General features: G+C 51.8%; 1 protein-coding gene across 2 annotated transcripts; it reads right to left on the reverse strand.

The window, feature by feature from the left end:
- Nucleotides 1-3,516: 3,516 nt before the first annotated feature.
- Nucleotides 3,517-17,663, reverse strand: ABHD16A (abhydrolase domain containing 16A, phospholipase). Of its 2 annotated transcripts, XM_081827886.1 has the most exons (21): nucleotides 17,460-17,663; nucleotides 16,195-16,251; nucleotides 15,443-15,509; nucleotides 15,125-15,211; nucleotides 12,382-12,467; nucleotides 10,751-10,824; nucleotides 10,443-10,565; nucleotides 8,295-8,409; nucleotides 8,103-8,204; nucleotides 7,106-7,169; nucleotides 6,850-6,912; nucleotides 6,649-6,698; nucleotides 6,202-6,325; nucleotides 5,417-5,521; nucleotides 5,117-5,180; nucleotides 4,799-4,855; nucleotides 4,591-4,653; nucleotides 4,366-4,442; nucleotides 4,183-4,281; nucleotides 4,037-4,083; nucleotides 3,517-3,847 (listed from the first exon to the last, which is right to left on the reverse strand). In XM_081827886.1, exons 1-21 carry the CDS (start codon nucleotides 17,589-17,591, stop codon nucleotides 3,764-3,766), a joined length of 1,740 nt encoding a protein of 579 aa, XP_081684012.1. In that variant the 5' UTR covers nucleotides 17,592-17,663; the 3' UTR covers nucleotides 3,517-3,763. The 2 variants fall into 2 exon arrangements, with proteins under 2 accessions (XP_081684012.1, XP_081684011.1); XM_081827885.1 differs by lacking the exon at nucleotides 6,850-6,912.
- Between the last annotated feature and the right edge of the window lie 2,814 nt (nucleotides 17,664-20,477).

A 20,477-nucleotide genomic window follows, 5' to 3' on the forward strand; every position in this document is an offset into this window, starting at 1 on the left:
GCTCAGTTCTCGGCGGGGAGCGTCTGGGAAGAAAACCTGGGAAAGCCATGCCCGCGTCGGACCCAGACGTCCACCCCTAACGGACACCCAGAGCACTACGAGGCTTCCCCGGAAGGCGGCGCTGCGGCGCCACCAACCCTCCCAGGTAGGAGGCTACGCAGCAACCAATAAGCGGCCGTGGGCGTCCCGGGCGCCCCGCCCACCACCTCTGCCAGGGGCGGGGGGCGTGGCCTGCCCGGCTCCTACGCCCGGCGGACTCTTTGCATGCCCCTCTCCAGGTCATTCTCTGAGGGACTCCGGGTTTTCATTTTATTTTATTTTTTCTAAGGATTTTATTTATCCATTTGTCAGAGAGACAGTACAAGCAGTGGGAGCAGCAGGCTCCCCAATGAGCAAGGATCCCATGCGGGACTTGATCCCGGGACCCCGAGATCACGACCCAAGTCGAAGGCAGACGCTTAACCAACCGAGCTACCCAGGCGCCCCTCAGGGTTTTCACTTTAAGTGTGGGTGGGCTGTGGGAAGAGCTGGGCGTAAAGGAGCGAATCACCTGCTCCAATTTTCGGTCTGGAGGTTTGGGGTGCGGCGCTGCAGGAGGGCTCCCTGCTTACAGTCCCGGACCATCCAAGAATCATCCGGCCTCGGGTGCTGATGGGGAAGATGGAAAGAAAGGGACGGAGACTCGCGCCAAGGAAGACGCACGGGAAAGAAGAAACACGAAAGGAATACACGCCACTGCGCTCCCAACAGCGTTGGGATGAATGAAATAAGAAAAATGTATTATTGAAAAGTCAGAGTAATGAAGTTGGTGGGAGGGCCGCCCGGCACCAGCCGAAATGTCTGTTGAATGAACGACAGAGAATCAGAGAGCGGGGGCTCCTCTTGAAGCGAAGGGGGCAAAAGGGAGTTAGAAGGGAATTTCACAGCGTCCTCGGAACCCCTCTCTCGAATATAACCGCAACTAAGTCCAAGCACTAGGGAGTTATGGGTAGCTGAGGCTGGGCTCCCTGAAGGAGTGACCCTGAGAGGTCCGGGAAGACTCGCTGTGGAGTTAGAGCCCATAGCCGCGCGCGCTGCCGGAGGGAAGACACGAGCGGTATTTCGGCGCTGGGCTGGGTGGGGCTGGGAGAGGTGTTCTTCGGAAGGGGCGTGGCCTCACGGCCATCAATGCTGCCCCCGTTTCGTTTTGTTACTCCCCAGTCTAAGCGACCCGGCGCGGCCAGTGCGCGGGCAGAGCCTCGTGAGTTCGTTGCCACGGTGACGGGCTCCAAGGAGGCTTTCCCGGGGTGAAGAGGCGGGGCGCTGCTGTGGTCGCCATGGTGACACCTGCGGAGGGCGGTATCTGGGCTGAGTGCCGCTCCCCCGGGACAAGGGACGCCTGGGAGTAAGCCGCCGAGTGACGAAACAAAGGAGGTGGGGCCTGAGGGCCGAATGCCACCTTCAGGGGAACGGGGCGGGGCCATAGATGATTGGACTGGACGAGAGCCAAGTTCTGTTCGCCGACCGGCTAGACCAGGCGGTCTGGGAGAGGAACTGGAGAAGCGATCTTTAGCCCGAATATAAATGAATGAAAAAAATGAATGATTTGGTTCCTCAGGGTGTTGGTGGGATGGCTTGTTGAGTGGCTGGATGAATGAGTGGATAGGTACCTGGCCCTCACCCACTTGTGACAGCCGAGAAGGAGACACCTGCCCCTCCTGGGGAAGTGGAGCAAATCCTCACCCCAAACGCGGAGCCCAGAGCCGACTCTGGCAGCCTCTAAGATAGGGAAGGACGAGGGACGGTCCAGCCCAGGGCCCACCTCTCCTTCCCAGGTTTCCTGCTCAGGTGCTAATTCTTCTTTGTCCCAGCCTCCATCCTCTCTCCCAGTGTGCCCAGCTCCTCGGGGACGCCTGGCCGTCCGGGCCTTACCTGGTGCCCATTAAAGCAAGGTCCAGAGCCCCAGCAGATGTGGGATCTGCATCTCAGATGTTCTCCTGGGACTGTTGGAACCCTGCTATATAGGGTGAGGAGGAGTGGACAGGGAGCTGGTCCCACCCCAGGTGGGGGTTGTTCAGCAAACAGCTGATGTGAGCTTTATCGGGTGGGGAGTGATCTAAGGATGTAGACTAAGGCCCCTGGGTGGGTGTGGGGGGTCCAGAATTCAAATGTTAAACCTCCCCCTCCCCATCCACTAAATATATCCAAGGGCTCCTCATGACATCCACTGTTCTTTATAGTATGTGCAGGAAGAAGGGGGTAGGGGGAAGTGGTGGCAGAGGTAGGTCAATAGAGTCCCTAGTGGCCATGGCCAGGAAGGGGGAGTCCCTTGTCTCCAGGGTGTGGGAGGTGGGGCTAGGTGCCCCCTATTTGCATTCAAGGAGGTTAACTTAGCTGAACAGACTTGTTTTCCAGGAGATTAACTAACTGTCTTGGTGGATCAGGGAGGGTGAAGTTCAGAACTGGGCAACTGGTCCTACAGCTTCATGCTCCACACTTCCCACCCTGTTTGCCCCCTGGGACAGGACAGAGGAGCAGAGTGCCAGCATCAACTCTCCAGTATTTGCTAAACGTGGAACATTCTGGAGCTGTGGCCACCTCCTCTCTTTTAACCCCAAGTACCAGGTGTCATATCAGAGATCACCCTTCCAGTGGAGACTCAGTATGCTCCTGCCCCAGAGAACGCAGAAGGAGCTTCATGCCGTGGGGTTCAGGAGACACTGAAATTAGCCAGAGGCCATCTAGGACATCAGAGCATTATTGCTTGCCCATGTTAAGCTTGTTCACAACAGTGGCCAAGGGGGGTAAATCTGGGGGAGTTTCATCTAGAAAAGAGGTTCCCAAAGAAGGAGGTGGCCAGGGAACATACTGATGGGTGGGAGAAGGACTGATTCCGTTCCATGAAATCCAAGGATTGGAAATAGGACAGAACTTAGAGGAAACCAATTTCCTCAGCTTCAACCTAAGGATTTTATTCTAATAGCTGTCCAGAACGGTGAAATGTGGCTGTGGGAGAACATAAGCCCTTGGCGCCCAGGCCTCAGGCCCTGGAAGGCCCTGTTTTTGAATTGCAACAAAAGACTTGATGACACGGTGAGGAGGTGTGCAGGGTTCGCTGCTTAAGACGTGAGGAGTGGGCTGTTCCTCACTCCCCATGGGAACAGCAAGAGCTGAGCAAGGAACACTGGGGGTACTGATGGTGAAGCCATGCAGGTTGAATCTGGAAATCCGTAGAAGATTCCTGAGTAGGGGCAATCAGGTACTAGAAAAACACTTTGTAAGCAACAAAGCATGGGCAGGGGAGGTTGTACGTGGTGATACTACTAGACAGACCAGTGAACGGGGAGGCGTGGGGACCCACTGCATGAGGACAGTTCAAGTTGGGGTCTGAAGGCCTGGGGGAACAGCAGGGATGGGGAGGGTTAAATTGGCTGGCTGGGGTTGGGTTCCCCAAATCCCAGCCCCTTGAGGCTTCAGCTGTCCCCACTACCAGCCCCAGGCTCCTGGACATTTGGGAAGTCAAACAATTAGCCCGACTGTAGAAAAAATACCTTTTTATTAGTTATTAGGAATAATCCATCGAATGCAGGCTGCGTGTTGGGAAAGGTTAGGTACTGCCAGATGGATGAGGGGAAACGTGCAAGAGGGCAGTGAGAAGGGGGACAGTCCCCCCACTTCCCACAAACTATAAACAGCAACATGAACACAGAGAATCACAAATAAGAGGATCCTTCCTCCTGTCTCCTCCTGTCCCACTCTTTCAGAACGAGTCCCACTGTGGTCGCTAGAGGTGCCAGGGCATCTGGAAGTTCTGGGCTGGGAGCGGGGTGCAGTGTGTGGCCTCAAAGTTGTGCAGATACTTCTGAGCCTGAACAAAGAGGGCAGGACAGGTGGGGTGCAGAGCACTGCGGTGAGCAGCAACCACCAAACATCTCCATGGCCCCTGAAACCACCACCCACGCTCTACAAGCTGCCACTTCCGACGCTGTCCCCAAGCCCCACACGTGCCCCCTGGCTGTCCCGGCACCCCCTTCCTGCTTGCCACCCCTTAGCTCACCAGAAACAAGGCCAGCTGCTGCCTTCCGTCTGCATCCATGTCCTCCCCTACAGAGAAGAGGCGCTCACACAGGGGCCACACATCCGGGTACTCATCCCCCTCCTGGACTCTTCCCGACACCCTCTCCTGCCCCAGGACCTCCTTACCCACACTCCAGGGAAAGTCAGGCCCGTGTTCTGCCTGGTAGGAGCGGAGGACAGATAGGCACCAGTCCTCCTCCACCTCCCAACGGCTGTAGATCGAGGCTGCTCAGGGAGAGAGAGGAGCGCCCGTCAGTGACCTGGCCTTGCCACGCCCCCACCCAAAGGCCTCACGGCATCCCCTTGCACCTTCCTCCAGCTGTGAGGAGGCCTCCAGCCACTGCCTCACCACTCGAAGACCCTCCTCTGCCATCACACGGGGATACCTACAGAGGGAGCACCGGGATGGGAGGTCAGGACCCAACTCCCTTCGCTCCTCACCCCTAAACCCTCCTCCCTCCCTCCCTGCTGTGCGGTGTCAGCACACACATGTACAACCCCCCCACACCCCCCACCCCCCCCACCCCCCCTCACCGATACTGCAGGAGCTTCAGCAGGAGGTCATTGCCTCGGTTGGACATGATGTCCTCGGGAACCCTGGGGGTGGGAAGAATGGACACTGGAGGGGCTTAGGTTGGGGAGGAAGGGTCTGGATACCCAGGTTTCTGGCGGGCAGAGGCGGGAGGGGCAACTTCCTAGCTCCGTCTGGGATCCAGGGGGGCAGAGGCTCCCAGGCACTCACGTGGTAGTGATGATCTCATCCTTGGTTCTGCGGATCAGCAGCACAGGGCCCTGGTACCTTCAGAGGACAGCGTTGTGGAGAGGGAGTGCTCAGAGGGAGATGGTGACAATTGGCTACCCACCCCCCACGGGCTGCCTTCTCACCCCCTGCTGCACAGGGCCCCATGGGCTAGCCCATCACCCAGAGGTGAGGAAATGTTGAAGAATGGGCACTGCCCGAAGTCTGGCCTTACTGGGAGATCTGCCAGAATACCCAGCAGAGCCTGCCCAGGGGGAGGTGGGGGAGGGTGCTACATGCTGCGTGCTGGCCTGCCCTCACCTGCACAGCTGTTCTGCGTTGTTCAGATTGAGATGCTGCCTCACGGTCCTGGTCACCAGGCCCCCTGGAGTGGGATAAAAGTGAAGCGATGACAAAGACAAAGCCCTTGCCCAAAACAAAGGTCCCCACTGTTCACAGAAAGAGAAAACTGAGGCCCCAGACAGGGGAGTCCTCCTGCTTCTCAACAATGGGGTGACCCACTCCCCACCCACAGCAAAAGGATCCATCTCCAGTTAGAATTAAGCTCCCAGTTCCAGCCCACCCCTTCCCTGGAAGGGCAGGCCTGGGAGCTGCACTCACTCCAGCTATCTGGCATGACCTTCAAGGCCAAGGGCACCAGGTCATCAAAGGAGGCATCCAGGATCACGGCACTAATGTCTGGGTAGGACATGGCTGCCCACGTGGCTGGTACCAGGACAGGGAAGAAGGGTGAGGACCGAGGGGCTCCTGCCCACCACCCCACCCTTGTCCCATTGACCCTACAGGCTGGTGCCATCCTCCCTACTAGGTTAGCCCCAGGTGTCCCCTAACCCCTCACGTCACTTGGCCAGGGCACTATCAGGAAAGGATGGAGAGAGAACATCAAAGTGCATCGAGGACTATGTGCAGAGGAAAGATTCACTTCCTGATCCCCCCCTGCCCAGGACCCTGGTCTGCTTCTTTTAATAATGGGCAAAAGAGAGGCACCTGGGTGGCTCAGTCGGTTAGGCATCCGACTCTTGGTTTTGGCTTGGATCATGATCTCGGGGTGGTGAGATTGAGCCCTGTGTCAGGCTCTGCACTCGGTGGGGAGTCTGCTTGGGATTCTCTCTCTCCCTCTGCCTCTGCCCCTCCCCCCGGCTCTCTCGCTCAAATAAATACATAAAATCTTTTAAAGAAAATAATGGGCATAAGAGTGGAAGGAAATGGGAATGTATAGAAATAGGATACCATCTTCCAGACCCACGCAGATATCCCACTTCCATCCTCTCTTCCCTTAAGCCTCGACCCCACTGCCAGGCCCCCAGTGCACTTCCCTGCCTCTCCTTGGGGTGGGGTAGGGGTGGCACAAATTGGGAGGAGGGGGGCAGGAGGTAGGCTGGTACCAGTGAAGCCGCCGATGGACCAGGCATAGATGATGATGTCCTGGGGCTGGAAGCCCAGGCGGTGGATGGCAAACTGGACCACCACATCCATGGCATTGGCCTCATTCTGAGGAAATGGCACCCCCTGCAGGAGGAAGGGCAAAGGCAGGAGTGAGTCAGCACCAAAGGCCACCTGGGTCACTTGCCTGCTCTGAGCATGGACTCTTCTTGCAGCAGACAGGGAGGGGGCAGAAGAAAAGTGTGGTGGAAGGGGCTGCACTCTCCAAAAACCAGCCTGCCCGCCCCTCCCCACTGCGAGAGTCTGACTTCCTGCTCCGGCACCTAGGTGACAGGTGAGTGGGAGCCCCCCTCCAGAAAATATACACCCCTTGCCCTAACTCCAGTGGCTGATCAGGGGGAGACAGACCACAATTGAGGAAAAGAAAGGGATTTCAGAGAGGGTCTCACCGTGCTTCCAGCAAAGCCTGGATGGTTCCAGCCCAGAACTGAATATCCGGCTGCAACAGAGGAGGGGGAGGGGTTAGGACCTCATGGTGCACATCCCCCCCCCCCCGCCCCGGGGCCCCCTCCAGCCCTAGGGGAAAGAGCAACAGAACCCTGGAGCTCTAAACACCCCCAAACTCAGAGGCGAATAACACCGAGCCTTCCCAGAATGGGGAGATGACATCAGAGTTTCAGTAATCGCCTGGTGGCGACAGAATGAAGGCCATCCTGTTAGGGACACAACCCAAGGGGAGGGATGTCCGGTTAGCAAAGCAAATGGGGAGTACACTTTCCCCCAGATGTGAGAGTTTTAAACCTCACTCAGACAAGGTGATCGGGCCAGGGAAGTTCTATCAGTGTGGGAAGGTGGGGCCGTTCCATTCCAAAGGGCAGGGACGAGAGAGCTGAGCGTCGGGCCTACCTTCCAGAGGTGTAGAAATGCAGCCCACCTCATAGAAGCCCGCGTTCCCCTCACAGCAGATCACCTAAGGAGGGAGGCAGGGAGGAGGGCTGGGAAGGAGCCAAGTTGGGACAGAAAATGCCCCATGTGGTAGGACGTGGGAGCTTTGTAGGGAAGAGGAAAGGACCTGTTCTCTTCAAGGGGAATGAAAATTTCTCAACCCACAAGGTGCATAAAAAGAGAAGCACAGTGGATGCAAATGCTTAGCAAACTGAGCACACAGAGGAAGAGGAACTGCTCAACCACCCAGCACAGGGTCCACTTCTCCTCGGAAGACCAGCAGGGAGCTAGCTCTCAGAAATGGGGTTATGGATCCTTTTTTTCTTTTCTAGTTTTTGGGTCTATTTTTTCCCACAACTGTTTCTTTTGTGGGGTATGCCAATCGCTTTCCATCTCTAGGCTCCAGACTTAGAATCAGATGAACTCCGATTACATGGTGCCCCATGCCGAAGCCCAGAGATGGCGGGGCTTGCATGGACTCTCACAGCAGTTGGGTAGAGCCAGGACCCTAAGCCAGCTCCCTAGACTGCTGGCTCAGGGCTCCTTCCAGGGCTGCTTCACGGAGGCGGGCCACTTGGGAGGCCAGACTGCCCGGGTTCAAACCCCAGCTCTCTCACTGTGTGATCTGGGAGAATTATCCTGGGTCTTTAGTTTCGTCCTCTGTAAAATGGGCTGACATAAAAAATTAGTTCCTATTCTACAGGGTTGTGGTGAGAATGAAATACATGCCTTCTATGTGACAAATAATGCCTAAGTAGTGACTGTTACAAGATTACTTTCTGGTCCTTGAATGTCAACTCCTACTTCTTCCATTTTGCTATGGCAGGGTTTTCTGACACCAAGAGGTCTTGAGGGTGGGGCTGGGAGACGGCATTATCCTTGGGGCTGCTGGAGACCTTGAGATCCCCAGAGCCTCCACTGGCCCCCAACTGCCTCTGGGCTCCCTGCCCCTTCTCACCAGCTTCTGTCCCTGGGGCTCTGCTGTCCCCCGCCGGTCTACAAACATGGTGTCAATCTCGTTGCCATCACAGGCCAGCAGCTTCGCCCGGCGCCCGTTACACTGAGTGAGGGAGATGTGAGGGGTGGGAGGTCACGTCCCTGGCGGGGGGAGAAGGCGCATTGGGGCGGGGGGGGTGCGGGGGCGCCTCACCTCTTCCACCAGCCGGGCCTGGCCCTGCAGCAGCACAGGCATGAGGGCCTTCTGGAGCAGGTACACTGAGCCAGGGTACAGCATCCGGCGCCCCAGGGTGCGTGCCACCAAGTAGCTGCGGGGAACACGGGGGTTAACCAAACCTTGACCTCAGGAGGGCCCAGGGACCACCCCAGCCCTAGCACCCAGAGACGCTGGGGCCTGCTTCACTCCTGAACTTCAGTTTTGTTTTCTTGACCTTTACAGGTTTGTTTTCTTTTTGAAGGACTTAATGAAATATTCTATATACCCAGCTGGTATTTTTCAAACTTTTTTTTTTACTACAACCTTTATAAGGGGCACATTTTATATTGCGGCCCAGTACACACATCTGTACAGATACTGAAAATTTTAGGAGATAATATTTTCTGTATATGACAAGTAAAAGCAAAGTTATTATTAACTATGATTCTGTTAATGTATAAATACAACTTAGGGGCACCTGGGTGGCTCAGTCGGTTAAGCGTCCAACTCTTGGTTTTGGCTCAGCTCATGATCTCAGGGTCATGACATCATGCCATGCGTGTGGCTCCGGGCTCAGCACAGAGTCTGGTTAAGATTCTTTCTCCCTTTGCCCCTCCTCCACCCCACCCCACCCCACCCCACCCCACCCCTGCGTGTAACTGTGCGCGCATACACGCTCTCTCTCTCTCAAATAAATAAACTTAAAAAATGCAGCTTCTTAAAAGTCCCCAAGTAAATAATACTTTTTAAAAAATGACAGCTGTAATTCACTCAGTTGATTTTAAGATTCACAAATAGGTCAAGATCCATAGTTTGGTTTTTGTTTTAAGATTTATTTATTTATTTGAGAGAGAGAGAGAGAGAGAGAGAGAGTGTGTGTGTGTGTGTGTGTGTGTGTGTGTGCATAAGCAGGGGGAGGGACAGAGGGAAGAGGGAAGTAGACTCCCCAGTGAGGACGCTAGACGCAGGGCCAATCCCATAACCCTGAGATCATGACCTGAGCTAAAATCAAAGAGTTGTTTGCCCAACCGACTGAGCCACTCAGGCACTCCAAAATCCATAGTTTGAAAGACACCAAACTAGACTGCAGACTCCACAGGGGCAGAGACCTGACTGTTCTATTCACTGCAATATGCCCTGTATCTGCCATGTAGCAGGTGGCCACGGCCTGACACAGAGTAGGGGCTTAAATATTTACTGAACCAATGTGCTAATCTCGACAGATAGGTAGGTGCTGTTCCTGAAAACGACAATTAACCATTTCCAGTTAATCCTGAAATAGGATTTGTCCCCAGAAAAACACTGTACCACTCCGTCCAGCATCCCCTCCAAACCGCAAATTTGGCTTGCCCCTCTGACCAATCAGCACACTGTCCACACTGATCACTAAGCCCTCCCCTTTCCTTGGTACCCCGGAACCTGCCTCCCAGCCCCCAGCACCAGAGAATTCCCACAGCATCTGTGCCACGGTAAGATACGGATGCTTACTGCTGTTACTCTGGACATCATCAGTGTCCACAACTATGATTTACTTGGGCTTTGCCATGTGCTCTCAGGCACCCAGGCAAGGCGGAAGCCCTTGTGAATACGTTACCCTACTTAATCTCACCACTCCAACGAGGTGGGTTATTCACGGATGCAGAAATTGTAGCTCGCTTAAGGTAGAATAGCCTAGGCGCTGAGGGCCCAGGACAGGGACACAGCTACTCTGGCTAAGGCTATGTGTCTCCACCACACCCCCAACCTCATTCTTCCCTCCAGCCTCATTAAAAGAGCTTTTGTGGGGCGCCTGGCTGGCTCAGTTGGTAGAACATGTGACTCTTGCTCTCGGGGTCGTGAGTTCAAGGCCCATGTTGGGTGTAGAGTTACTCAAATAAATAAACTTAAGAAATAACAAAATGAAAGAGCTTTTGTGTCAGATAGAATCGTGTTAATATCCCAATCCTTCATTCACCATCTGTGAGACTGGACCTCTCTGAACCTCTTTTCTTCACATACAAATCTAAATTCTAATCACAAACAATATCAAGTCTACAGCACGAGGCCCAATAAAGGACAGCTATCTTACAATGGAGCACCCAGTCCTGGAGTCCTCACTCCATATCCCCTCCACCCCAGCAGGCCTCTCTCCCTGTTGCTTCCCACCTGGTTATCTGACAAGGCAGCTTCTTGACCCGGTTGAGGAGGGTGTCTGCTGTCCCCCGGTGCAGGGGCTCTGAGCGAAGTAGGGCCACACCTTGGCGGGAAGGGCCCCCTCGAGACTCCTTCCTGAGGATGGAAAGATGCAGGGAAGGATGGAGTTAGGAGCAGCAAGCTGGACATCTGAGGCTCAGAGGACAGGGGGGTCTAGGAATGAGGAGATGGCACTGGAGAGCAGGCCCTGGGGCACAAGGTGGGGCTGGAGGTGAGGGACAGGACAGAGCAGGGAGGGAGTGAAAGAACTGGGACCTCACCGGCTGCTGGGCTCTTCCCAGTGGAAGTCGACTGGCCAGCTCTTAAAGTCAAAGTTGTAGTTGGCGAGCTGCCGCTGTGGTTGGCAGGTGGAGAAAGAGGAGGGGAGGCAAAGGGGGACTAAGAAGGCAGGCCTACCTACCCACCCTCGTCACCCTCACCATCCACAGGGCTGGCCCCCACACATCATGGGGAGACGAGTCAACACCCCTCCCTCCCCCCCTCAGTTCACAGAGGGTAAGCTCTGTCATGGCCTGAAAAATCAGGCAAGAGAGGATGCCCTATCCGCTCTCAAGACTGGCCTGGCTGCTTCCAGAAGAGAATTTAACAGTCTTTGCTTTTCCAAAATGTAAGACTGACCCACTCCCAGAATGGGTGGCTGGAGGTGCTGGTGCTTCTGCAGAAGTGGGGGGTCTGTTGGCTGGTCACCCGCCCCCCTCCGGGTCCTTTCCCTGATGCTGTCCTGGAGGCTGGGTGAGAGGGAAGGAGGGAAGTCATGCCTACAGTGGTTCCTTTGCATTGGGACCACCTCTTGAATGAAGCCCTCTGTGACTCTTCTGTCCTCACAGCCACCTTCCTTCCCTCACCTTCTGCAGCCAGGGGCTGGTGATGCCACGAGATGCCAGACCATCTCCGCCGCCAGTCGCCCCACTGAGTCTGCCCACACGCTTTTTGAGGGTGGCGGGAGCTGCGTCTTCTATTCTGCTGTCCTCCCTCCCTCAGCCCTGGAGCGCCCAGCACTCTATTTTGAGAGCTGTTTTTTATTTTCCGTCACAGAAATTTTTTGACATTTTCAAAAATAACTTGACTAAGAGGGAACAATGGAAACACTCTACAAAAATGTAAATGGCAAAACAAAACAAAATGAAGAAAAGCAAATTTCAGACAGGCTTTGCTCAGACCTGGACGCAAACCCAGACCCGGCCACTTCCTTTGCTCTGTGACTCTGCTTGTCACTTAACCTCTTTGTATCTGTTTCCTCAGAGGTATAATAATACCACCTCATGTGGTTGTTGTGAGGACTGGGAAGGGTGTATGCAAAATGGCTCAGACAGTGGCGTGCTGGACCATCATTACATAGCTCGGTAAATGGAGGTGTGGAGCAGGATGATGGTGGTCACAGCTGTTTGATCCCAGGAGCCCCTTTGTAACAGGAAAGAGCTTTATAGGGCCCCAAAGCCCCTTCTGAAAGATAATCACACTCCAGCACCAGCTGGGCTGGCACAACTCCAAGGACACTGTGCCCTGGCTTTTCTCCCTCTTGGCGTCACGCTGTGCTTCCGGGCACAAGAGTGGACATACCTGTCCATCTTATCCCATCCCTGAACAAAACTAGCATGGTGTTTGATGCACATGGCCAAAAGAAACACCATCTACACAACTGAGCTGCTCTGATAGAAGACCACCTTCGAAGAAACACCGTGGAACATCCCATTAGGAGTGGTAGGAAGGAAGATTCCTTGGGTGGACAGTTCACTTGCACAGTGGGGAAGGGCTATAGCAATGGGCCAGCGAAAACCCAGTGTGGTCTGTGGCAAAACCCACCTCCTCCCCCGGGCAGAAGCTGGTGCCCGGTGCTCCGGGGAGGCAGCTGAGGAAGCTGCTGCCAGGGCACCCGTCTGGCACCTCTCACCTTGTTTTCGGCAGACTGGTTCCTGTGCGTTGCCTCCAAGATGGTGATGAACTGGCGGTACTGGGGGTTGGTCCAGCGGCCAATGCCTGGTAGGGAGAGGACAGGAAGCAGTGTTAGGAAAAGTGGGACGAGCAAGCTGAGTAAGTTTCAGGAAGAGGGTTGGAGATGGGCAAGGAGAAGGCCCTGGAAAGAGAAGTGGGAGGAAAAGGAACAGATGGCCCAGGGTTTGGGGAAACAGGAGAGTCGAGCTGACCCCCTTCCTCCGTATCTAGCAACTGGCTTCAGTGTTCTCCTCCTACCCAGCTTCTTCAGTTTGTTTCTTGATAGGTTACCAACCCTCCACCCTCCAGAATGTTCACTTTCCCAGTCTTACCACAGTGTCATGCAATCTTCCTAGTCACCCCGGTGAGCACGGAGCTGCTTGCTTTCCCTCTTTTCTCTCTACAATCTAACTCCCTGCCATCTGGCTTTCTGGCTCCTGCTCTTGCCCCATAATCACTTCCTCACTGAATCCGCAGCCCCTTCCTCCATCCCCGCTCTCTTCCAACTGTGCCTCTCAGCACTCTTCCTGTCCCTTGAGACTCCTTCCTCCTCCGCTTCCTGGGTCCATCTTTTCCACCATCCGACTCCCAGACTGCTCCTCCCAGCCTCCCTTCCACTTCCCTCTCTGAAACAAGAGCCATCCTCAACGCTAAGCTCTTTCCTCTCTTCACCTGGCCCTTTGGCGATCACATCTGCTCTCCCTTCACTGCCAAGGAGTCTCAAGCCCTGACTTCTCTGCTTCCACTGATCTGGCAGGTGTCACGGGCCAGGCACCACTGATATGGGAGGCACTGGAAATGAGACACACAGATTCCAGCCCCGAGAGCTGGGGCTTCGGTTGGGGGCGGGGTGGGGCTGGAGAAAGACGGTAAGCAAGTAAACAAGAACATTTCAGAGAGGGGAAAGTGCTATCAAGAAAATAAAACCAGAATGAACTAGAATGCTATTATCATCAGCGGTAGAGACCCCAGACAATACTGAGGAACGAAGCAAGGTGCAGAATGATTTGTACAGCGTGATGCCATTTGTGACAAAAATGTAAAATGAACAAAAGAAGGGCTATATATTGTTTTTAGTTACCATATTTCATAGATTCTAAAATGCCTATTTTCACATTTGAAAACTGAAATTGGAATGCATTTTACATTCCAACAAAAGAAGGGCTACATATTGTTTTTAGTTACCATATTTCATAGATTCTAAAATGCCTTCTTTCACATTTGAAAACTGAAATTGGAATGCATTTTACAAGTCATAACAGCTTAGATTTGATAAAATGAGGCCTATCTTTCATAAAAGCATAAAAATGTGGACCAGGAAAGAAACCCCGCCAAATGGCAATGGTTACTTCTGGCGAAAGAGGAACACAGAACTGGGGAAGATTCCAATGGGAATGCCAACTCTGAATGCAAGGCTTCAGTATTTTATCGACAAAAGGTATTTGAAGCAGTATCACAAACATAAGCCTTTCAGTTCTTTATGATAATGGGGCACCTGGGTGGCTCAGTCGGTTAAGCGTCTGCCTTCGGCTCAGGTCATGATCCCAGGGTCCTGGGATCGACAAGCCCCGTGTCCGGCTCCCTGCTCGGCGAGGAGCCTGCTTCTCCCTCTCCCTCTGCCCCTACCCCCTGCTTATGCTTGCTTTCTCTCTCTCTCTCTGTGTCAAATAAATAAATAAAATCTTAAAAAATATAATTATTATGATATTTTGTTCTCTGGGCTTTTCTGTATTTAATTTTTATGCCCAAATTAAAAATAAATAAAATTTAAAAGTAGGACAAAACCGAGGAGTGGGAGCTACTTTTAGATCAGGAGGTCAGGGAAGGCCTCTCTGAGGAGGGAGCCCAGCCCAGTGGAGATCAGAAGGCAGAACACTGCAGGCAGAAGGTCCTCACCCCTGCCTGGGCCCAAGTGCAGCCATCCAGCTGCTGACCCGCCACTCCCTCTCCAAGCATCCCCTCGCCCAGGGGGGATGTGCACCTGCCAAGGGGCAACGATTTGGACAGTCTCTTCACTTTTAAATTGTCAGATATGACATACATACATACAACACACATTCAGTTTAAAAAAATGCAAAGCAAACATTCATGTGACCATCACCTGAGTCAAGGAAGAGAACACAGTCACATCCCCCCAGGAGTCCTCCCCATCCTGTTCCCTCCCTCTCCCAGGTAATCACTCTCCTGACTTTCAAGATAACCATGCCTGTGTTTTGCTACTTATATATGCAACCCTTTTGAACTTTACATAAGTGGAAATATACTGCATACCTTATCTGACTGTCTGCTTCTTGCATTCAACATTACAATTTTAAGACTCATCTGCATGGCTGAGTGTAGCTTACATTTGTTCACTTGCATTGCTGTGTTGTGTTCTGTTGTAGAACTAGACAATCTAGTGTATTTAACCATCCTACAATTTGTGGCCATGGACTTGTTTCCAGTTTCAGATTATTACAAACATATATATGGACGTGTGCGGAATTACTGTAGGGTATATGCATCTTTTCCAGATAACAGCAAAGTTTTCTGCCAATTAGTTTTTCATTCTTACAACCAAGCCCTTTAAGGAAAAGATCATATCTTCACCATTCCCAATTATGCCCCCTCAGGGCCCAGCAGAAAATTATATTTGCAAAAGCTACTTAATAAATATTTACCCAGTGAAGGATAGATCAAAACCAGGCTCCCTCTGGACCTACCTCGGAGACAGGCCACGCCTGCCAAGAGTAGTAGCAACGTCCCAGCATAGTGAGAAAACGGCACCACTTTGGACAAGCTCAAGTAACCTGGGAGGGGAGAGGCATTATGTGAGTTTTCCCCGCTGCCCCTCGGCATCTCTTCCCAGGTCAGCCTCAACCTCCGCCCCATACCCTCTCTTTGGGACAGCCATGCCCTTGGAGGAAGAAGATGCCTGATGGAAGAGGGAAGCCAAGCCATCCTCACAGGTCCCCTTTCCTCTTTAGGGGGGTCAGCTCATCTGCCAACAACCTGCCCATCACCTTTGAAAACACACTGACCTTTCCTGTATAAGTAGAAGGCGGCGAAGGGAGAGGAGTAATAAGAGATGGACCAGAAGACTGAAGCCTGCAGCAGAGAGACAGGGACAAGCAATCAATACACACACATAGGTCTGCCATTTCCAGGCCTAGGCTCTGAGCAAAGTGGACAGGAGGTCATATCAAGTACCTATTCTGTGCATAACACAGTAGGTCCTTAATATTTGTTGAAAGGCAATGTATCAGAGCATAACAGAGGCTGGGGAAATTAGGTACAGGTTCTGTTTTCTTCCTCTTATCTCCGGACATAATTTCATCACGTTTAAAGGCCAGTTTCTTTTTCTGCTCAAGGTAATCAAGCCCTTTCCATCAGCCCTGCTCAGGACAGCACCTGGCCTGGTCCCCAAGAGATGCACAAACGTCACCATAGGAACCCTGCCAGAGAAAACAGCTGTCTTTGCAGCCAAAGAGGTTAGTTGCCAGGGAGGACAGGTCACTGGGGACCACAGGACTCAGCACCTGCAGATGGTCCCAAGAGTAAACACATTTTCGTTAGGGCTCAGGCTGCCCCAGAGAAAGCAAACACACCAAAGGGGAGTACCAAGTATGTGTGCTTGAGAGCATGTCCATGTGTGCCTTGGAGAGGGCTGTAGAGCCCAGAGCATCCCCCACCCCCAGGGGCACTGCCTTCTCCCAGGCTGGGGAGGAGAAAGTTCAGGAGGGCAACTGGGTGGGAAAAGATGCAGTAGTCCCAGACGCCAGGGCAGACATACCAGTGCCAGAATGCTGTCAGCATGCTTCTCCAGGGCACGGGGTTGGTAGTACGTATCCTGCCAAAACAGATGGCCGCATCAAGGACCATGTCCATTGACAAGTCCTTCCCCTTCCCTTTTGAGAGCCCTGATGTGTGTCCTCTGGTTCTAGCCTCCAAAGCAATCCCTCCTGGGACATCCCTGGCTCCCAAAGAAGCCCCTCTTCCCAACCCCCACTCCAAACCTGATTTCCTACCCCAGACCATGAGAACATAGGGGCCTGGACTTGCAAGCAAAAGTGAAAGCCTCACTGGACATTTTGTGCTCCTTTTCCACAGCCCAGTTTCAAACGGGTTGTGGGCATGTGCATATGGGGAGAGGAGTTATGGAAGAAAGGAGAGATACCATGACAACTTTAAGAGGGAAAGAAGATCAGAAATAACAGTAGGGTGATTAAGGAGAATGTGGCTGAGGGCGGGAAGTTCTGGAGGGCAATAAACACAATTTGAGGGCGCCTGGGTGGCTCAGTTGGTTAAGCGACTGCCTTCGGCTCAGGTCATGATCCTGGAGTCCCGGGATCGAGTCCCACATCGGGCTCTCTGCTCAGCAGGGGGTCTGCTTCTCCCTCTGCCCTCTTCCCTCTCGTGCTCTCTCTCATTCTCTCTCTCTCTCAAATAAATAAATAAAATCTTTAAAAAATAAATAAATAAATAAACTAAACACAATTTGAGACTACCAATGAAAGGGCAGAGAACATGTACAGACACAGCCTACCACCACCCCCAGCTTTCACGGATGCGATGACCCCGGGGTCTCCAACGTAGGGTGGGCGGTTGGGTGGGGGGCAGCGGATACATATGTCGAAGTCATCTTGAAATTCAAGGCCAGGGTAGAAGGAAGAGAAAACAGAACCGGGGAAGGCACCGAGTCAGAAGAAATCGAGAGTCAGACGGCAAAATCATCCAGCTCTCGAATCCACGCAGGGTCTCTTCCAGGACTTAGAGTCAAATGGGACCAGCACGAACCACGAAAGACAGGGTGGGGGGCCGCAAGAAGAAAAAGCAAGGAGTGGTAGTGAGAATGAGAAAGCGATGGCAAACAGCGATAAAGGAGGCAGCCGGTCCGCAGGCGTGACTTTAACCCAGGAAGCACAAAGAGCACTTTGCAGACAACTGGCTTGACAAGCAGGCTCCCCCGATTTCCAATGATGGGCGCTTCTGGGGAGCAAAGGCCGCAGAGGGGTTTGGGCTGTACCATGTTTTTGACCAGGGGAGAACTCGACTCACCCAGGAGCTGGAAGGGGGGGTAGTGACTGAAGTTGGAGTCTCAGGGACGCCGGACGGGGCCCTTTCCGAGTCCCTTTCCCGGTAGATTTTGTAGAGCCGGGGGCCTAGGACGCAGCTCAGCAGCTTCGCCATGGCCCCCGCTCCGGCCGCTGCTCTCCCAGCAGCAGGTCCCCCTGCTGGCCCCGCCCTTTCCCGGCCTCTAAGGTATTGCGTGCCCTTGACGTCAGCACGTACCGGCTCCGCCTCGTGCCCTGTGGAGACATTTTCCGCGCTGCTTGAGACAGTTTCCGTGCAGTTGGACCTACGGGTAGAGCAATGGTCAGAAATTATTCGGAGGCGTTTGGAACGCGGAGAATTAGAACATTATCAGGCGTAGTTAAATCCCCGCCCCCCTTTTTTTAATCCCTTAATATTGGCAGGCTCTCGAGCGACACTGGGAACGAGAGGTAAGATTAGGAGCACTTGACAAGAGCAACAAAAAAGAAAAGGTGTCTAGGAATACATCTAACCAAAGAAATGCAAGATTTTATGAAGAAAATTTGAAAAGTTTTTAAAAGAGGTAAACGAAGGCTTGAATAATTGGAGAGCTACATCGTAGTCATGGATAGGAGGACTCAGTATTGTTAAGGAGTGTGAAATACTGGTCAAAAAAAAAAAAAACAAAAGCGGGGGGGGGGGATGAATTATCGCTTCGAAAGCGTGGACGAATCTCAAAACCTTAAAACCGTAACGTTGAGTGGAAAAAAGAAACCCACAGGTTACATACAACCTGACACCATTGTATAACATCCAAAAAGAAAATTTAATGATCGAGAGTGAAAGATAAAAGAGCAAATTTAGAATAGTGTAACAGAGCATAGAGGATCTTTGAAATGGTAATACTATTTTTTAATAGATATTCAGGTTTGTTTTATTTTTCTTTGTACCTTACACCTACATAATATATACATTCTTTAGCTTTTTATTGCAGTAAACACCTATACGGAAAAGTGAACCATTTGAATATATCCATGTAATCGAGAGCATCGAGATCAAAATTACATTATACCATATCTACAAGATCTTCCTCAAATCACTACCTGCCCCACCAAGAGTAACCACTATCTTAATTTCTAAATTCATAGGTTAGTTTTGCCTGATTTTGTACCTCACATAAATGGAATCATATGAAATCATGCCCTTTGTTTCTTGCTTCTTTTACTCGTTATGTTACATTTGATGTAGTCTTTGGTATGCATGGAATATTTCATCAGAAACAATTTTAAGGGGGCACCTGGGTGGCTCAGTTGGTTAAGCGTCTGCCTTCAGCTCAGGTCATGATCCCAGGGTCCTAGGATGAGCCCCATGTTGGGCTCTCTGCTCAGTGGGGAACCTGCTTCTCCCTCTCCCTCTGCCCTTACCCACCCCCCACCCGCTTGTACTCTCTCTCAAATAAATAAAATCTTAAAAAAAAGAAAAACAATTTTAGAATAAAAAAACACCAATTCAAAGAGATACAGACACCCCTATGTTTATAGCAGCATTATTTACAATAGCCAAGATATGGAAGCAGCCCATGTGTCCACTGACTGATGAATGGAGAAAGAAGATAAGAGATATGTGTGTGTGTGTGTGTGTACACACACATATATAGGGAATATTATGCAGCCATAAAAAGGAATGAAATCTTGCCATTTGCAATGATATGGATGGAGCTAGAGAGTATAATGCTAAGCAAAATAAGTCAGCCAGAGAAAGACAAATACGTATGATTTCAGTCATATGTGGAATTTTTTTAAAAAGATTTTCTTTATTTATTTAACACAGAGCGAGCATGAGAGAGCACATGCAGGGGGAGCGGCAGAGGGAGAAGGAGAAGCAGGCGCCCCCATATGTGGAATTTAAGAAACAAAACAAGCAAAGGGAAAAAAGAGAGAGAAATCAAGAACCAGACTCTTGAGGCACCTGGGTGGCTCAGTCGGTTAAGCCTCTACCTTCGGCTCATGTCATGATCTCAGGGTCCTGGGATCGAGCCCCACGTCGGGCTCCCTGCTCAGCGGAAAGCCTGTTTCTCCCTCTTGCTCTGCCTCTCCCCTCCTCTTGTTCTCTATCTCAAATAAATAAATAAAATCTTAAAAAAAAAGAAACAGACTCTTAATTATAGAGAACAGACTGATGGTTGGGGGGTAGGGCATGGGTGAAATAGGTGCTGGGGATTAAGGAGGGCACTTGTCCTCATGAGCCCCAGGTGATGTATAGAAGCGTTGAAGCGCTATATTGTACACCTGAAACTAATAAAACACTGTGTTAACTGGAATTAAAATAAAAAATTAAGGGGCTCCTGGGTGGCTCAGTCCCTTAAGTGTCTGCCTTTCGGCTCAGGTCATGATTCTGGGCATGATCCCCGAGGGTCCTGGGATTGGGCCCTGCATCCAGCTCCCTGCTCAGTGGGGAGTCTGCTGCTCCCTCTCCCTCTACCTGCCCCCCCGCCCCCCATGCTCTCTCGCGCTCATGCACTCTCTCTCCAATAAATAAAATCTTTTTAAAAATAAATAAAAAATTAAAAACATACCAACCATAAAAAAATTTTTTTTAAATAACCTTCAAAAATAAATAACACATTAAAAACTATTAGAGCTATATGAAGATCTGCTTTGAGAATCCTGCCTGGGGTAAAGGGATTTGGTGAATTCTCTAGGCCCCTGTTATCTTTTTCCTTCAGGAGTAACTTAATACACTCATCAGGGGCTCAGAAGAGGTCTGTGGTGTGCCAGGCAGCCATAGGGAAAGTCATTCTAAATTATTCATGGAGTATTGACTAGGTATGCAGTCTTATGCTGGGTTCTGTGGAGACCGACATGAAGACTCAGCTTCTTCGCTCATGGTTGGTATGTCTCTTAGGGTGGAGAAGAGAGAACAGAATGTACTTCCAGAATGAATGAAGGTGGACAGCTGTGCCCCCTTCTGCACAGGCTTTTTAGCATGAAGTCTTTGATCTGTGTCCTTCAGCTGATGTAGAGTCAGAACTGTGAGGAGATC

This window comes from Leptonychotes weddellii, chromosome 8, assembly GCF_054177405.1.
Source record: "Leptonychotes weddellii isolate Sample4059 chromosome 8, ASM5417740v2, whole genome shotgun sequence".
In the NCBI taxonomy this organism is placed as follows: Eukaryota; Metazoa; Chordata; class Mammalia; order Carnivora; family Phocidae; genus Leptonychotes; species Leptonychotes weddellii.

Bases quoted from the DNA above. Each gene is read 5' to 3' on its own strand.
- ABHD16A (XM_081827886.1), bottom strand. From the start codon at position 17,591: ATGGCGAAGCTGCTGAGCTGCGTCCTAGGCCCCCGGCTCTACAAAATC. The intron at 4,856-5,116 runs GTGAGGGCAGGC...TGTCCTCTGAAG, and splicing joins AACGCAGAACAGCTGTGCAG to GTACCAGGGCCCTGTGCTGC. The intron at 4,654-4,798 runs GTGAGTGCCTGG...TCCCACCCCCAG, and splicing joins GATGAGATCATCACTACCAC to GGTTCCCGAGGACATCATGT.